We start from the raw sequence: 17,248 nt of genomic DNA, 5'->3' as shown, positions 1-17,248 counted from the left end.
TTGACGTGGCGAAGGTCAGGCTCTAGTTGTGTGTGTGTGTGTGTGTGTGTGTGTGTGTGTGTGTGTGTGTGTGTGTATGTGTTCGGGCGAAGATGGCCGAGTGTGGGATGCCGTCCTAGTTCCCCGCGTAAGTTGTCTGTAGTGGTGCAAGACGAGCTGTGTTGGAGTCGGTGCCGATGGCTTTAGAGGGCGGACTCTCCGTAGACTACCTACTGCGAGCCAGGCAGCGCTATCCCTTCGAGGTCTTGGCCCGCGTGGCACTTCGATGACCAAGTTGGCACAATCGTCAAACGTGGGTGGGATGACGCAGCGATGCAACGGAGTTGGGTTGAGCTGGCAGTTGGCAAGTCCCGGGGGTGCTGCACCACGAAGCAGGTACTCCAACGTCTCACTGAAAGTAGGCGTTAGTGTTGTCTATGATACCTCGGGAATGGCTGACTTTGAGACGCCTTTGGGCAGTCCAAAAGAGCCCGTTGCAATGCAGGCTGGGGCAAGGCAATGGGCGGTACTTGACCTTACCTCATCTGTTGCAACGCTTGTGGATTTGCCCGGTACCCGTTGCCGTCCCCCGACACCAGTGATGGCTGACCCACCCACACCCATAATGTACCTTAAGCACTTGTGGACTTCAGGTTCCGAAGCTCGGACCACTACCTTGCCTCTTAATGCACCACGAAGAACCCCGCAGTTGCTGCCACTTAACCTTGGACACCCAGCATGGGAATTCAGCAGGGAGGGAGGGATACGCCGAAAACGCGTTATCTGGAAGTAACGGTATCTTTGTCGCGTCAATGTGGTTGATGATTCAGGCCTTTTGGTGTTCACAACTCACAGAGCCCTTGTCCCTGCCCTTGATCGAAGCTGCTAACAAAAGGCATACTGGTTCATAACCATTCATTCCAAGATTCCCATTTTTTCCCTGGAGCCATTGTCTATCAACTTGTGAAACGCCATCACAACAACCACCTCGCCTTCATCCCAAGAATTTTCGTTCAACCAGCCATCAGCCCCATCCCGGATGCGGACCTTCACGATCATAGCTCAAAACGATTCTCACCACCACCATGGCTAGCCCAGCAAGTAGCTCAGATCAGTCCATCACATCGGCTCCCTTTGGTCTTCGAAATGGAGCTCCGATTCCTCGCAAGTTTGTGAGAATCCCCAAGGACCAACAGGCACTTCTAGACCATCAAGGATCGTGGATCTCAGCTCCCAAGGACCACCCGCAGCAGAATCCCGCTAGAGTCCCGCCAAAGGTCCTTGAACAAATTAAGTATTTTCATACCTCTCGGACGCTGCCGCCACCTGCCCAGAAGCCAAAGGCGCTTCTTTCAAGTGGGCCGACTGCAACAACATCAGTCTCAGAGAATGCACCGAATGACGAACAAGAAGATGGGGGTAAATCGGATTCTGAACCAGAAGTACCAGTCAGCTCCTGGCCGGAGTCTCCTCCACGACCACCCCGTGAAGTAGAGCTACAAGAGACCCCTTCTCCGGCGCCTTCTATCAGATCACAAGTTATGACTGAACGCCAATCTAGTGCAACAAGAATCTCTCAGTCTCCACCGCCGCAGACACGAAGCAGCCCTCAGATGCGGTCTTCGCCACCGGTAATCTCAGCTACCAAGCGGAAACCCTCACCTACTACCCGCCTCAAACGCTGCCAAATTGAGGCATTCCCATCCAGCAGCGCCGGCGTGGAAGAAGAGCTGGAAACTGCCATTCCTGGGGCTCTCTGTGAAGCGACACCCCCCATCAACAGAACGGCTGCGCGTTTAGCTGCAGTATCCCAGGCCGTTACCAGTCCTCCCTGTGGCCAGGGGAGCATGGTTCCGTCCACTTACAAAGATGTCAAGAGCCCTGAGAAGGCGGAAGGACCAGTCAACAAGAAAAGACGGTTCAAGGCAATCCCAGCAACCGAATTCGATGCAAACTCTCAGGAAGTTGTAGAGAAGGGACATTCTGCAAAGACCACCCCACAGTCTATAATCCCACTTTTTCTCCCCCCTCAGGGGATTCAAAAGACATCCTCAGAGTCTGCGATTGCGTCAACGCCTCTTGTTGCTGGTGCTCGACCGGATTTGGGAATACTCAAGGTCGTCAAAGATACCCCAAGTCTTTCTAAGACTGTTGACCCTAGTCATGAGGCCAACGAGACATCTTACCCAGACCCTAGGCCCTCAGGAGCACACGTCAGACCATCTATCGAAAGTGGGGGAAATGTCAAAACCAGTGCTTTACTGGGCCCGCGTGAAGCCTTGTCTGAGGACGCTGGCTGGAACTCGTCGAAGCTGGAAGTCCGGCGGCAGGAGGTCATATCGCATCTCAACGAAGAATGGAAACGACATGGTCTTGATTGGATTCCACCCGCTTTCCAGCATCTCCGGCCCACTCTGACGGTTCACAGCCTAGAGGTACTGCAAGATATCACCCGCCAGGCATCAAAGAACGGCATACCACTCGCAAGGTTGTGGTCAGAACCTGATGGTCTGCTCTTTCAAGCGGCTATGAATCTTGCGAAAGGTAAACTCGTTTTCTCCCAAGAACTCGCCGAGATATCGCTTTCTTTCTTCGAGGCAGAAGACTCAAGGCTGGCAAAGACTCGAGGTCCAGGCTCGTCGGGTGAAGCGAGACAAGCAACCGCCAGGGGGTCCTCGCGGCCGGCAAGCCCTCACGGAGCAGCATCCAACATCGCACCCGTCAATCCTTCGCCTCCAACATCGCCCTCTGCAATGCAAGGTCTTCAGCCGACCGCTAGTCCGCAAGCGCTTCTAGACAGTCTATATCAGTCAGTCGAGACACCTCGACCACCGCAGGCCATGCTCGCGAAGCCCTCCTTTGCACAGGGTCCGCTGGAGGCTTTCCGCCAGGCATACCCTTCCTTCTCGGGCAGTGTTGGTGACTTTGTCAAAGCATGCTTCACGATCAAAGATCTGCGTCGAAAACGACTGCTTCCCAAGTGGCTCTACGACGACTTCATTCGCGCCTTCGTGGGCGGGTTTGTCCCTTATATCGAGTCGCTGGACGACGACGAAGAGCCGCTCTCGGCATATCAGTGGTACGTCGAGTATGTGGACCGGCCAGCCTTTCAGGGCGGCGTCGTGACGCGCGAGAACCTGTATCAGGTTTTCAAGATCTACAACACTGAATTCAAATCGGCCAGGGAGTCTCTTTTGGAGAGCACGACTCCTTTTCCAGAAGCTACACAGAGGCGTGTCTCTGAGCAGTCAGCGGCGTTGAAGCCGAGCATTGGTCCTGACACGCCGATTGCGCAGAAAGCCAACCCCACCCCGAGACCCCGGATAGAGACCGTTCGTACATCGGGCAGCACGCCTAGCAAAGCTACCCCCGCGTCGAGATATTCATCCCCTGACGAACAGTTTATTTTATCGAAGACAAACGGAGGCGGGCGCGTTGACGAGCAGCGTACTACTGAAGCTCATACTCGCAATACCTCGCCTATTGCATCAGATCTACCCCCTACCAATAGGGAGAAGGACAAACAGCGAATGGCAAACAAGGAGATAATAAGCCTCCGGAACGCTCCGGCATCTGCCCCGACCATTCAACGGCATACAAACGCCCTGCAGGACGACGAAGACGTCGCATTCATTTCAAGTAATCCGCGCCCTCGTATGGCAAACCCTACCAAGAAAGGATTAATCAGAACGGAAAGCAACAACACCAGCACCACGCCATTCGCAGAGAAGGAACCTCTCAATCCGCTGCTGTCGGGGCTCTCCACCCCGAAAGCCTCGAAGCCCACCAGGGACAGCATCATTGCAGAGACGCCGCCCCGAAAGACAGCCGGCCCGGCCAAATGGACCACTCAGCATCCGGCAGTACGTAGGAGCCTGCCAGCCTCATTCTCCGACGCCCGCCCGCCTCCCGCCTCGATGCCGCCCAAAGCTTCAGGACTAGTGACAAGCCCGGCGGCGAGCCCCTTGCCGAGCAGTACACCAAACAACACGCTCCCTAACTTTTTCCAGGAGAGCCGTGTGAAGAAACCCAAACAAAAGACGGAGAGGACGGAGAAGGAGGGGAGGAAAGTAGCTTTGGCCAAGATGCAGAGGATGTTGAGAGAAGGGCGATATGCTCCACCGTCCAGCACGATGCCCCCAAGGTCTTGAAGGGTTAAGACAGGTCGGGCATCGTTTTACTTACAGTCTTCATTCGCGCATCAGTTTTGTAAGTTTAGATGAGATGGCGTGCGTCGACGTACGAAGCCATCTCAGTATAGGGCTCGAAGTGGTCGACCAGTGCGGCTTTCTAGTAGTAGCTGGTCAAGGTTCACTTCGTACCGCCCAGAATTCTCTTTTCTTGCAACATGGAACGTGGAAAGCATATCTTGGGACGCACTGGGTTTAGGGAGGAAGGCTTGATTTCAGTATAATACCCCTTTCGTAGCGTGTTGGTAGCAGGCATCGATTTTATTAGACCACAGGTGCGAGAAGGCCACGAGTGGCAAGCTGATGCTAGTCTTCAAATAATAAGGCTAAGGTCTACAATTGCTCTGGCAATCAATCTGTCTAGACTGGATCTAGTAGTGCTTTTTCGTGCCCGGCTCTCTGGAGAGTCTTGAAGGTGTCTATGTCCCCTAGAAAAAACATTTCGCCGGCCCGAAGATGCTTCCCGTCGTATCCTAGTTGTAAATAAGGTGAGGGTGAGGTTTGCTTGGATTTCCGTGCCGCAGCAAAAAAGCATGAGCCGACGTCGTATAGGTAGTGTTCAAGAAAAAAACCCATTGTCTCTCCAATGTCCCCCCCATAGCTGCCCTGCGATTGTCCAATATTCCGTCATGTCTCAAAGGTCGTATCACTCGTGTCATTACACCCGCCGAGGTCGCCCCCAGGGGAATGTTGTGTTGTGGGTATATGGTTTTCATGGTGTCTGTAAATAGACTCAGGTCGAGTCCTCGGAAGCCTGGGCCTCGGCAGCCTTCTTGGCCCTTTGTCTTTCTTCCTCTTCAGGGGTGAGAGTCTTGAGCTGGAGGGCGTGGATGCCGCCCTCGCGGGCCATCTCCTCGCGGAGAAGGGCGTAGACCATGCGGTGGCGGGCGGACTGCATCTTGGACTTGAATGATTCAGAGGTAATGACAAGTCTGTGCGACCGTTGTTAGTAAAGGGAGTTTCGGGTTTGAGGAACAATAGCGTGAAGGTTCTCGTACCTAAAGTGTGTTTCCTTGGAAGTGCTACCGGCCATAGCCTTGTGGTGGCTGTGAAGGTGGGAGTCGTTGTAGATTTCGAGGGTGGTGGGGGAGAAGGCCGCGGTCACCTGAGGTCATTCGGTCAGCAATGTTGGTTCTCGGGTACCTATTGACAATGTCTCAACCGCATGGTATCGCACCTTGGACCGTATAGCGTCTTCAACGGGGTTGGCGGAAGCCATAGTTCCGTGGGGTCTGGCAGCGCCCGAGAAGCCGAGGGCGTATCTTCGCAACATTGGTGTGTATAGTTGAGTGGTTCCTCCGGTCAAGCTACTCCCAATCCTGCCGACAATGGGGCGGAATGTGTTCATGGGGAGTAGAAGGAGGGAGGAAAGAAGAGGAGAGGAGAGGAGGTTTTCAAGTAAAAGTAGGATGCGGCGGCGGCGGCAGCAGCGTGCGGCGACCGAGAAGCGGTAAGGAGGTGTAGAAACTGAACAGGGGAGAATAAGAAAGCTGCCCTTGCGCGTGTGTACCGGTGTGCGGTGTGGGTTGTGATTTGCTGTGACTTGCTAGCCCAATACCTTTTTTTTTTTTTTTTTTTTTTTTTGGGTTGGTATGGAGGGGGGGGGGGGGGGGGGGGGGGGGGGGGGGGGGGGCGGGGGGGGGGGGGGGGTTGGGGGGGGGGGGAAGAGGGTTTTTTTTTTTTTTTTTTTTTTTTGGGTTTAGGTAGAAAGCGAGAGCGGGAAGCAGAGAAATGGAGCCGCTGCCGCGTGTGCAAAAGGTACGGTGTGCAAAAGTGTGACCCTGGAACTTGGGACTGGGAGCCGAAGCATGGATGATGGGAGATGGGGGTGGGTGACAGAGAGAGAGAGAGAAAGCAAGAAGGAAGAGGAGGATGAGTGGATGATGGAGAAAGCACAATGGAGGGAGACGAGCAAATGGGATGGCAAGCAGCAGATTTCCCTCAAGACCCCGGCCAGGTACGTCGTGGAAAAAGAAGGCAGAGAAGGTTCGGTGTATCGGTGAGGAAAGAGCGGACATGCGGGATGGGCTTGGCAGGCAACATGGCACATGCGTCCCGGCCAATCAGCAGACCGGGGGCCTGGCCTCTGTCCTTCCGGTTGGTAACCGGCGGACCCGCACCGGGGACGCAGTGCCAAACTTCCAGCAAGACAACCAGACAGCGTTGCGATGAGAAGGTGCATGGGCGACAGGACTTGGGGCATGCTGGCAGCTGGCCGGGCCCACGGGTTATTCTCTTTCATCCGTCTCAAGAACACCTACGTACCTTAGTTGCCTTATCTACATAGTAAGGCAAATCTGCTTGCTTACGAACGCCTTATTCCTCGTTTTGCTGCACATTCTTCCACGGGCACTCGCACACGGCACAAGCAAGTAAGATGGGAGAGTCAGCGTTGCCACCCATCTTCCCGGTTGGGTTGTATTTTTGGCCTCTCAGGTCTTGGAGAGATGGCTTCCTTCCCCGCCGTGCCCGCCATGCCCGCCTGCCTCGTGTCAGTGTGAGGTGGTCGACCGAGTTAGCTTTGCTTTTGCAGTACTTGCGTGTCAGTGACTCTGTTATGCCCACCGCCCTTTTTTGCTTCGTGGAACCAGACCCCGGAGGCCTTACCGTCCCAGGTTTCTTAGTGGTCCAAAGACGCTAACGCGCGCGTTGAGATTGGGTGGACCAAAAGAAGCCCGACCTAGAACAACTGGGGAACACTGAACAAGCAGCGACAACAAAAACAACAACACATGGGCACCCGACACACCTTGGATGACTCCTCCGCCCATCGTGCCCTGCTGGCTCCATTCTGCTCACCGCGTGTTTGCTGAACGATACCCTCCCCGACCCCCAACCCTCGTCACCACGCACTGCAAAAGGCTCAAGGCGGGTGACAACGAATCTCCGCACTGCTAGAGTCTCTCTTGAGTCTTGAGCACGCCTGAGTGACAGGGCACCATTGAGCACCTGATCATCTAGATCTCTCGGTTCCAGAATACCAGCTGTTCGCTCACAATGCCGCCAATGCATGCGGGCGGGGAAACCAAGAGGACTCTTGGAGAGAGCTTCCAGGAACCTTGCAAGGATACCGAATGTAGTGACGTGTGAGACGGTAACATCGTTGGTCGGCAGCGGACAGAGATGCAGCAGAGTCACCACCATCACCACCATCACCACCCAAAACTGCCCAGCGGGATGCAGCAGCAATAGCAGAAACGTCCAGCGAGCCACAAGTATCAATACCTTGGCACACTTGGGCATCTCATACTCGGAGGTTTACCCAGACGCTACACGATGGAGGGACGGATAGGCAGAGGTAGGTGCCGCTTGGGAAACTTCGGCCGCTTCGAACGGTCCCCCCACCCGCGCTAGATATCCTAGGACCAGGTACATTGGACGTGGACCGATGCATCACAGTATCTGAATAATCCCATGGCGCTGGGCCGTGAAGACGCACCAACAACCACGGTCCAATATGGCGATATCCACGCAGGCGCACACACCACCTGACGGGTCTCCTCTGCGCGTCTCTGGTTTTCACAGACTCAACCACACTTCCCCTTTCCCCTCCCACTTCGGAGCTCCATAAAAAATTCAAGCCTCAGCTAGAGGGAGGAAGCGGCTAAAGAGTCCGGGCAAGCCACACTCGACGACCTAAGTTTTCCGTCCGGTCTTCGGCAGATCCTGCTGGCGGTCCTGCAGGGAGAAGTCCGATCCGGGGACCTGACAGAAGCCAGCCAAAAATTATTACCAGTTTTCCACCCACACGCACCCAGACGATACTCCCACGCTGCCACGCTGCCGCAATTCACCTACCAGATCCGAGAGCAACCATCGAACTCCCGGGGTCCGTTCCCCCGCCCCCCCCAATATCCACTCCGCCACAGCTCCGTGTTCCCGATCCTCCTTTAATCATAACGCAATTGATAACGACGCATATCTATCCCCCTTCTCCCCCCACCCCCATGTTGGCCTCCGGTTTGCGGAATGTAGCTCGACGGCCCGGCTGCTGCTGTTGCTGCCGAATATCCCCCTTCTCAGCCGCTCCCGCCAACCTCGCCGCCGCCGTCGCCGGTGCTACAGCTCCCGCAAGCTTCTACTTCTCCCGTTCCGCATCCCGATCCTTCGCCGCCGCCGCGCGCACATCGCAAACCCCAAGCATGGCTTCAACAACATCCCTCCCGAGGATCCCTCTCTTCGAGGCCATTTCCCGGCACGACCCCGAGTCCACCGCCGTGATTCACTCCCTGTCCGGCCGCCGCTTCAAGTACGGAGAGCTTCTTGGCGACGTGCGCCGTGCGCGGAACAAGCTCTTGGACTCGGCGGGCAAGCCGGATCTCAATGGCGAGCGCATCGCATTCTTGGTAGAGAATAGTTACGACTATGTAGGTAAGCCACGTCGGTCGCATAGCCCCCCCTGATACAGCGCAAAAAGCAAACTTTGTCGTAGCACAAGCAATGCGCCTCAGCTCTGACATTCACTTGATTCCTAGTGACCCTCCTGGCCGCCTTTGCTGCGCGATCAATTGCTGTACCTCTTTCGCCGGCCTTCCCCGCCGCCGAGCTACAATACATTTTAGACCAAAGCGAAGCCTCCCTGCTCGTCTCTTCGGCCAAGTTCGCCGCGAAAGCGAAGGAGGTCCTCGCCAAGGAGCTCGTCTCAAGTCCTACGCAAGTCGAGCTCCAGAAGCATCTCGGTGGCAGCACGCATGAGCAGGTTGAGCTCGACGACGCCGACGCCGATGGCGCGGGCATGATGCTGTACACTTCCGGCACCACCAACAGACCGGTTCGTTAGCCCTTGCTGGACCAAATTGGCTAAGCTCAGAGCAGATCACTAACATCCGCTCAGAAAGGTGTCCTTCTTCCTCAATCCGTCCTGACGGCGCAATCGAAATCCCTAATCGAAGCGTGGAACTACACCCCGGCGGACCACCTCCTACACGTTCTCCCCCTGCACCACATCCACGGCACCGTCAACGCCGTCCTCACGCCACTGTTGTCCGGCTCCACGATCGAGTTTATGTTCCCCTTCAACGCCGACGCGGTGTGGAAGCGCCTCGCCGCGCCCTATATCACCACCAACGGCACAAACGGTCAAAACGGCACCAATGGTGTCAATGGCACTAACGGCGTAAACGGGGCACACAACATCCCCAAGGAGAAAATCACCTTCTTCACCGTCGTGCCAACCGTCTACTCCCGCCTCCTCGCAACGCACAAATCCCTCCCCCTCGACCCCGCCGAGCCGACCCGCGAAGCCGTCTCCCCGCGCAACATGCGCCTCGCCATCTCCGGCTCAGCAGCCCTCCCGACGCCTATCAAGGAGGCCTGGAAGACACTCTCCAAGGGCAACGTCCTCCTCGAGCGCTACGGCATGACAGAGGTCGGTATGGCTCTCTCCTGCGGCCTCGATTTCGCAGACCGCGTCGATGGCAGCGTCGGCTGGCCCCTGCCCGGCGTCGAGGCCCGCCTCGTCGACATGGACACCGGCCTCGTCATCCCAGCCGGCGAGGACATCGACCCCAAAACGGGCCGCGAGCGCTCCGGCGAAATCCAGCTCCGCGGCCCTACAATCTTCAAAGAGTACTGGCGCAACCCGGAAGCGACGGCCAAGGAGTTTGTCGAGGGCGAGGACGGCAGGGGCAAGTGGTTCAAGACGGGCGATGTCGCCGTTCGAAGACCGGTAGCCAACGCCGGGCTCAACGCCGCGCAGGCGTCCTGGGCAAAGGGCGACATGTACTTTATCCAGGGCCGCAAGAGCGCCGACATCATCAAGACGGGCGGCGAAAAAGTCAGCGCCCTCGAGGTCGAGCGCGAGCTGCTCTCGCTGCCCGAGGTGGCCGAGGCCGCCGTCGTCTCCGTCCCCTCGGGCAAGTGGGGCTCCAAGGTCGGCGCCGTCGTCATCCTCAACACGGACGTCGTCCCACACTGGTCCCCCATGGCCATGCGGAGGGCTCTCCGGGATCGGCTCGTTAACTACAAGATTCCCCAGGTGCTCAAGGTCGTCGACCACATCCCCCGCAACGCCATGGGCAAGATCAACAAGAAACAACTGGTCCAGGCCGTCTTCGAGGACCAGTTTAGCGGCGATGAATTGTAAGAATAGCAATGAGGCATGAGCGCTACTGCTCCATCAACAACATGAGATATATATACCTGTTTGACTAAGACATGGAGGGGTGCTGCATAGATTAAAGATAGACAAATTATACCTTGCTGAGAAGGAAGAATAGAATTAACCCCCTCGCTTCGCAAAGGGTGCGCACCAGGGCATTCTGGCCTAAACCTAGGTATCTATTCCGGATATTCGCATCCGCCTATGTACTATCGATCATGGCCGTCTAGAAGTTCCATAAAACCCATTGATCTCTTTTTTCGTTCTCAGCAACGCCTTGATCAAGAGCTCCAAAGACTGTCATAAGAGAGAACTTTTTCCGCCCCAGAGATGCGTTATCATCGATGCATAGCGTAGCATTGCCCCCGTATTCCCCCCACTGGCATCAGGCAAAAAACAAAAAAAAGAAGTTGGCTGAGAAAGTGCGACGAGGAGTGATATCGTGCAGACGTAAGTCGGCCTCCTCGATAGGTAGAGGAGCCAATCGGTTCCAATAAAATGCATTGGTGGGTGTAGGTGTAAGCGTGTGTAAGTCGTGTTGTTCTTCAAAGGTTGGGTCCATCTCTTTAGACAGTGTGCTTGGCCTTTGCACGGCTGCTTCCGCTGTGTGCGCTGTCCGTGTGGCCAGAAAACTCAACGACCTCGTTGGCCGGGAGGTTCAGGATGTCCTTGAAGCGCTTGCCGATGTTCAAGAGGATATCACGGCCCTTATCCTGAGAACGACCCTTGCCACCAGCCACATCTCCGTCACCACGGCCAGGAATGCTCTTTCCAATGGTACGGGTCCAGACACCGATACGGAAGAAAGCCTTGCGCACGTTGACGACAACGCCCATGACCTCTCCGTCGTCCTCGGCCTCGAGGGTCTCGCCAATAGCGGCCAACATGACGTGGAGCCAAAGATCATCAATGGGGATGCTGCGCTTCTCCTTGAACTGGTAGGACCACTTGCCGCCGTGCTTGTTCTGGGCATCCTCCCACTCGGGGCGGACACCGGCCTTGAAGAGGTGGTAGTCGGACTTGAGGGCAAGCTCAGAGACAGGGGCGATGTTGTTCTGTTCAATGATTAGCCAGCGATAAGGGGGGCCGCGGGGAAAGAAGGTGCGCATACATAGACACCCCAAAACTCCTCGACCGAGTTGAACGTGATGACCTCCTTCAGAAGATCGTTCCAGTTATCGCCCTGCTCGATGTTAGTATTTAGCCGCCTGTAGTTTACAATCAGGGCAGACGGACCTTGCCACTGGGGGGTTTGGTGAACCAGAGAGTCCACTTGTTCTGCAGAGGGTGCTTGACGTTGAAATTCTCCTTGTCGTGGAATACGGTAACGGGCTTCTCCGAATCGTTCTCCTTGGTCTCGCTCTTCTCACCACCCTCGGGGGAGATGGGGATGGTGGAGAGGTCGACCTGTTGGTCGGGGTTCGTAGGTGTTTGCACAGAAGTCGCCATCGTGAACGGGTTTGTTGTGGTGTTTCCGGGCTGATTACGGATCGGACCGATGAGGGGTAGAATAGGTGGTCAGAGGCGCTAGGGAGTAATCTCTGGGAGAAAAGGCGACGATGGCTATCTCGGAGGGTAAAGAAACCAAAGGGGGGAAAAGTTCGCTGGTCGCGGTGGTAGGTGGAAGAGTTGGAAAGTGGGATGGTTCCGCACGAGAGTTGCAGAAGGTGGTGGTGACGACGGCTGCTCGCTTCACTGTTGGGAAAGTACTAGAGGACGATTGCTTCCTTCCAGATATTCGAATGTGGGGGAGGTTCCGACGTTGCGCCAGGCAAGTCAGCAAGGATCGGAATGGGCGGATTAGAAGGGAGGATAGAACGGGCGTTGACGTTCTTTCTCGCAGGTAGACGACGAGGTCAAGAATTGGGAATTTGCGATGGGTTTTGCACTTTGCGAGGGATTGCGCGCAGGAGATCGTAGTCTGAGAAAGCGAAAGAGAGAGAGAGAGAGAGAGAGAGAGAGCCTTTGCAATCGCAAAAAAATGCCCAAGCGGGCTTGGCCAACGGGATGGGAGCAAGACGTCGAAAGAGTGGGGTCTAGGAAGGTGTACGGATACCTCTCACCTCTGTGGAGGGCGAAGTCTTTTTTTTTTTATTTTTGCGCAGGGCACCTCACAATTACGACCTAGCACAGCAAGCACGTCAGGCAGATGCCACACCCACTCAGTGCGGTCCCGGGATGTTAGGGCGAAGGAAAGCCCCGACACCAGTGGGATCCCAGGTGAGGTGAGCCCGGGCCCCGGGCAGGGCCCTTTGCCCACCTGGTCAAGGTGAGAGCGGAGGCGAGGTGAGCCCAGCCCGATGGATACGGTCACCAAAGGTAAGGATAGAAGGAAGCGAAGGGGAAAGAAAAATCCACGGTCGGACTGGTCCCGTTCAAGACCAGGTCTGCGGAAGCTTAAGCAGCCCAGTGGAGGTCCATTGCTCCAATAGTTGCACTTCTCAGCCAACAAACCTTGCAAAGCCGTGTCGTGTTGTGAGGCTTGTTGAATGTCTGTCTTCAACGCCATGCAATCCGTTTCGCCAGTGTTGGGTTGCTTTTCTTCTCTCTTTCTTTTCAAGACTAGCGGTCTGACAGTCTTGACTTTTGGCTTACGTTGCCTGCCGTTGCTCAAGGCTAAGAGGTCAGATAACTTTCTTTCCTGTCTTCACATTCAACCATGTCCAACAACCTCAGACGAAGCTTCCGGCTCCTAGGGTTGTGCTTGCTACTTTTTCACTCCTGTCATCCGGATTGTTCCTTCTTCCCTATTTCCATTTCTCTGCCAGCTATTTGCAGCATATTACAGTACGGATAAGGTACTCCGTACTCGGCCTGAACCGAGCGCCGCCTCCTGGCCCCGCCTCCTGGCCCCTTCCTAAACCAAAAGACACATCCTTGTTTCAACATCACGCTCTTTTCTGGCCTCGAAGCACTAGGTTCTTTTTTTTTTGGCTTCAATCTGCGGGGCCTTTTCCAGAAGCTTTCTCTCCCGTTGCTCCGTGCATCCAATGACTTGAAAAGCTATTGTTTCCTCTCGGCCCTCTCAGGTGAGGTGGTCAGAGCAAATCTCTCTCACCTAGAGTCAAATGAGACGCAAACTGAGTATTATCTTATCACCTTCTACACCCTGTGCTGCAATCGAAAACTCAAGCTAGTCGAGCTTGGCCTGAAGCGGTGATGGCTCCAGGGTTGGTTTCGGCCAGGCCGCTCTGCTTGTTTCAGTCATTGCACACACTCCGCCCCACGCGGTTCGAGGCTCTATTGACGTCGCCTCAATGGATACCTATGAGGCACAGTCCTTCTGGGGGAGAGGCCGACATTGTGCTCAAATTTGAGTGAAGGGAACAAGACGGTTGCTTTTGCTTCATTGAAAACCGCCTGCTTCCGTTGAACAGAGCCACGATGGGAATGCAGGGCGGCAGAGGAGTTAGCGGTCTTTGTTATACTGCCAAGTGCCTGTGTAAATAGTAATCACCTCGGTGGACGTCCTATCTTGGGAACGCGGCGCCAGGTGCCAAGTATTGGAGACACACAACACTTACATCGATGATGCTTATCGAGTGGCCTATGTCGCCCATCTTCCCTTGGATTCAAACAATATCAGCGGAACCACGGAACAATGGGCGAGCCGTTTAGGTAGGAGAGCATCCTTCAATGGTAACTTAGAAGGTAGGTAGTTGAGCAAGTGAGTTGGCATTCAAAAACTCGGGCCAGCGCTGCAAGAGACGTGTCTGCGATGTGTACGGGTATGGTCGCTATCAAAAACTACAACAAATTAAAAGCAAATCTACGCATGTTTGACATCTTCAGTCAGTCTGAAACCTCAACTACTCGTCAAAGTTCTCTAGCGATAAATCACATTTTTGTTAATCACCAGAGCACTACAGATGCCGCCACGACGCCCGGGGTCACACGGCCCGGCTTGTAGCGAGGCTTGCAGTCCAGAGGAGCAGAAGAAGCGGAGGGGCACAATAGCAGATCCATCGGCAACCAAAGCATTTGCCTCCAAAGACCTCGAGGCTTTGGAAGGGTTCAACCCCGAGAGACTCTTTCTCCAATGGGGTCTTCCACGCGCTCAACTCACAGACGACTTCTTTACACATCATTATGCTGCCATCATATCAACATAAATCTCCATGTCAATGAGGTATTCCGAGTTGGAAACATTCCGCCCCCAGGGCCTGTATGGTCCGTAGTCATTGGCGACAAGAGCTTGGAATTGGAACGTACCATCGAGAAGGTTGCTCGGCCAGATCCCCGGGACTCAAGCCCTTGGGATGACTTGATGGTCTGCAATTACAAACGGATATTCGTTATGAGAGCCTTTTTTTTGAGGCTTTTCATGGATCAGATATTCTCGATACAGCTATTTGGCGCAGACAATCAACAGCGGCTCTCGCTACTCCATCAAGACAAGCAATTTATCGGGCACGAAGGTTGGTCTCCCCATTATACCCTACAAACTACGAACAAGGCATAGTAATTGATCGCTTTGTAGGTTTCAAGCGATCGAAATTGAGAGCAACAACAGTGGCATTGCTGTTGGAAGAGAGTTGTGGCCTTCCGCCTCTGTTTTGGAAACAAGTGGACCATTATGCCATGAAGACGTTTTTGCTTATAAGGCCTGTCCTGACCTGGGTGAGAATGACCTGGCCCAACGATGCCCCGAACCCATCTGTTCGGTCAATCTTCCAGATGATTCATCACGACGTAGCCTATGCGGCTTGGCTTTCCGTCAACATTCGTCTGACCCATACGATTCTTCACTTTGACTGGCGCCAGCCCGGCGACCACTACCTTCCGGGCCAGGTTGAGCTCACAGATCCGGGAGTAATGCCTATACTATACGACGCCTTACTGAGCCCAGAGTCCGATGTGGCCGTTACTCCCCCATACCATGCCGCCCAACTACCATTGCAACCGGTGCGATCGAGAGTGATGATTTCCTTTGTACCTCTCGTTCAGAGGGTCTCGCTTGTCATGGGTGCCAACGGCGAAGAGCCCATTGGCTGTCAGAGGACAAGATTGTTGGAGTCTCGGTCGGCCTACTATACCGAATTTCTTAACAACACGGGTGCTTTTGATCTGTTCGACGACTCGCTTGCAGACCATGCATATGAGATGAGGCGATCTCGTCAATCCTTCCGATCTGCCCTCCATAACACTAGGTTTCTATCGACGTGGGCAGTCATGCTGCTCGTGTTGTATTCTCTTTCAGTTCGCCTACTTGCAGGGCACGCGAAAACCTACGGAACCAAGACACAGTAGGTGATGGACTCTACAGAAGGTCTGTCGTCTGTTCGTATCGTGACCCGGCAGACTGGTGAGGAGCAAATTTTGTGCCAAAAACCTACGTTTGTTTTCAACTAGCTTTGATTAGATCTGAGATGGCGAGTTCCGGCGTTGGCGGCATAGCTTATTTACACGTAAGAATCGAATGGGCTTCTTTTTCAACTGAAGATTGAGCGAGCAATGGAACTCACGATACCAGATGTCACTGGAGAGGGTGGAATATGTGTTCAACTATGGTAGCTAGCGCAAGGCAACATGCAACTCGCTAGAGGACTTCTAAACAGAAATCACTACCACTTTATCATCACCCATTCAGTTATAGTCCATGACCACTTGTAAAACTCCTAGGCACCTGAATTTTCCATACTTTTATCAAAAAAAAAAAAAAAAAAAAAAGAGACATAATGGCCGGCAATCTAGACATAAAAAGCAAAATAATTGCGTCGAGGGGGAATCGAACCCCCGGCTCCCCGACGCTGCTTGATGGCAACGGAGAATTTTACCACTAAACCATCGACGCAGACGATGAGATCCGGATAGTAAGGCCGGAATACCTGGTTGAGCTCGTGGTGAGGATATGATGATTATATTCCAGAACGATTTAGTGTTGTGTGTGGGGAAGGTGGATTCATGCATGAGGGCTTCGGTGGCTCGCGAGTTGCGTTCTCGGTGTGACTGACAATTGCAGCGGCCCGTGCTTTGAAAACGGCACCTCGCAAATTGTCCGGCTGACAGACGGAGAGAGGAAGAGAGATTCCAACGGGTAGAGTGGCCTATCTAAAAGCCTTGCTTTCACTCTCGGCCGACAACGTCGGGTTGTTTCTGCAAAAACGACGTCGGCCGTTCGTCTGAACGGGAAGGCGAGAACCAATCGTTTGACAGGCACTGGCAAAGTTGGAAAGGATCCCTCCAATAACTCCCTGAGGGGCACCGACCGTGGTAGGTAGGTACCTTAGACACATGTGCGTGGGACGGGGTCATGGCCAAAAGGGAGTCTTTTGTGGCTGGGCACCCGATTTCGGGGAGCCCGATATATCTGCATGAAGGCCTTTTTGGCTGAGCAGTCCCGGAGACAGAAGAGTTGAGCAACTTGAGACCAGTTTGCCGCTGGAAGGAAGGGGTCTCCCATGGGATTGCCAGAGAAAGCCGAGCGTCCACTGCCAGGCATCTGGGTTGCTTGTCCAAGTCGAGTCAGGCGGTGAGAAAAGCAATGTCATGGCCCCAAGCGCTTTGAAGTGGTGCTAAGCGCCGGTACCTGCACGCGGGAGGGATGGAGGTTAGGTAAGGTTAGGTAGGACGAGGAACAGGCCCCAACAGGGCATTGGGGACACAATGTAAGGCGCTGCAGGTATTCGACAGTCAGGACGGGTATTTTGGTATTTATGACGGCGTTCTTTGCTTAGTCAACAAGACATTGCTTGAAGGCAAAGAAGACAGTGCCATCCACTGCGTACAGTTGCGAGGTACCGGGATGCCGCCAGCCACCATCGAGAGGCTCTCAAACAGTCTCCCGAGTCGGGTCAACACACGGGTCTCACGGTGGCAGCGCAGGCGAAGCGAGAAAATGGCGGGCCGGGATCCGATAAGATAAGAGACAGCCCACCAACAAGGGCCACAGCGGGATGAAATGGCAAAAAATTGCTACGCCGCGATCGAATCTCGAATTTTTGTGGCATGGTGCTAGGCCGGTCTCAGCGCTGGAGGG

The 17,248-nt window shown here is 54.6% G+C and overlaps 5 protein-coding genes across 5 annotated transcripts; 3 read left to right on the top strand and 2 right to left on the bottom strand.

Annotated features, from left to right (window-relative positions):
• Window positions 1-1,064: 1,064 nt before the first annotated feature.
• CORC01_13934 (uncharacterized protein) lies at window positions 1,065-4,130 on the top strand (the record flags this gene model as incomplete). The annotated part of the gene is made up of 1 exon (XM_022625549.1): window positions 1,065-4,130. One exon carries the CDS (start codon window positions 1,065-1,067, stop codon window positions 4,128-4,130), a length of 3,066 nt encoding a protein of 1,021 aa, XP_022467937.1.
• Window positions 4,131-4,902: 772 nt separating this feature from the next.
• On the bottom strand, window positions 4,903-5,517 carry CORC01_13933 (BolA-like protein; the record flags this gene model as incomplete). Its single annotated transcript, XM_022625548.1, has 3 exons — window positions 4,903-5,101; window positions 5,168-5,274; window positions 5,347-5,517. 3 exons carry the CDS (start codon window positions 5,515-5,517, stop codon window positions 4,903-4,905), a joined length of 477 nt encoding a protein of 158 aa, XP_022467936.1.
• Window positions 5,518-8,116: 2,599 nt separating this feature from the next.
• Window positions 8,117-10,254, top strand: CORC01_13932 (AMP-binding enzyme; the record flags this gene model as incomplete). The annotated part of the gene is made up of 3 exons (XM_022625547.1): window positions 8,117-8,540; window positions 8,645-8,940; window positions 9,004-10,254. 3 exons carry the CDS (start codon window positions 8,117-8,119, stop codon window positions 10,252-10,254), a joined length of 1,971 nt encoding a protein of 656 aa, XP_022467935.1.
• Window positions 10,255-10,835: 581 nt separating this feature from the next.
• Window positions 10,836-11,718, bottom strand: CORC01_13931 (eukaryotic initiation factor 4E; the record flags this gene model as incomplete). Its single annotated transcript, XM_022625546.1, has 3 exons — window positions 10,836-11,324; window positions 11,381-11,452; window positions 11,506-11,718. 3 exons carry the CDS (start codon window positions 11,716-11,718, stop codon window positions 10,836-10,838), a joined length of 774 nt encoding a protein of 257 aa, XP_022467934.1.
• Window positions 11,719-14,895: 3,177 nt separating this feature from the next.
• Window positions 14,896-15,519, top strand: CORC01_13930 (uncharacterized protein; the record flags this gene model as incomplete). Its single annotated transcript, XM_022625545.1, has 1 exon — window positions 14,896-15,519. One exon carries the CDS (start codon window positions 14,896-14,898, stop codon window positions 15,517-15,519), a length of 624 nt encoding a protein of 207 aa, XP_022467933.1.
• Window positions 15,520-17,248: the final 1,729 nt, after the last annotated feature.

The sequence above is a fragment of the Colletotrichum orchidophilum genome, assembly GCF_001831195.1.
Source record: "Colletotrichum orchidophilum strain IMI 309357 chromosome Unknown Scaffold_224.1, whole genome shotgun sequence".
Taxonomy (NCBI): Eukaryota; Fungi; Ascomycota; class Sordariomycetes; order Glomerellales; family Glomerellaceae; genus Colletotrichum; species Colletotrichum orchidophilum.
The sequence above is the reverse complement of the archived record's forward strand: the minus strand, read 5'-3'. Positions and strand labels throughout refer to the sequence as shown.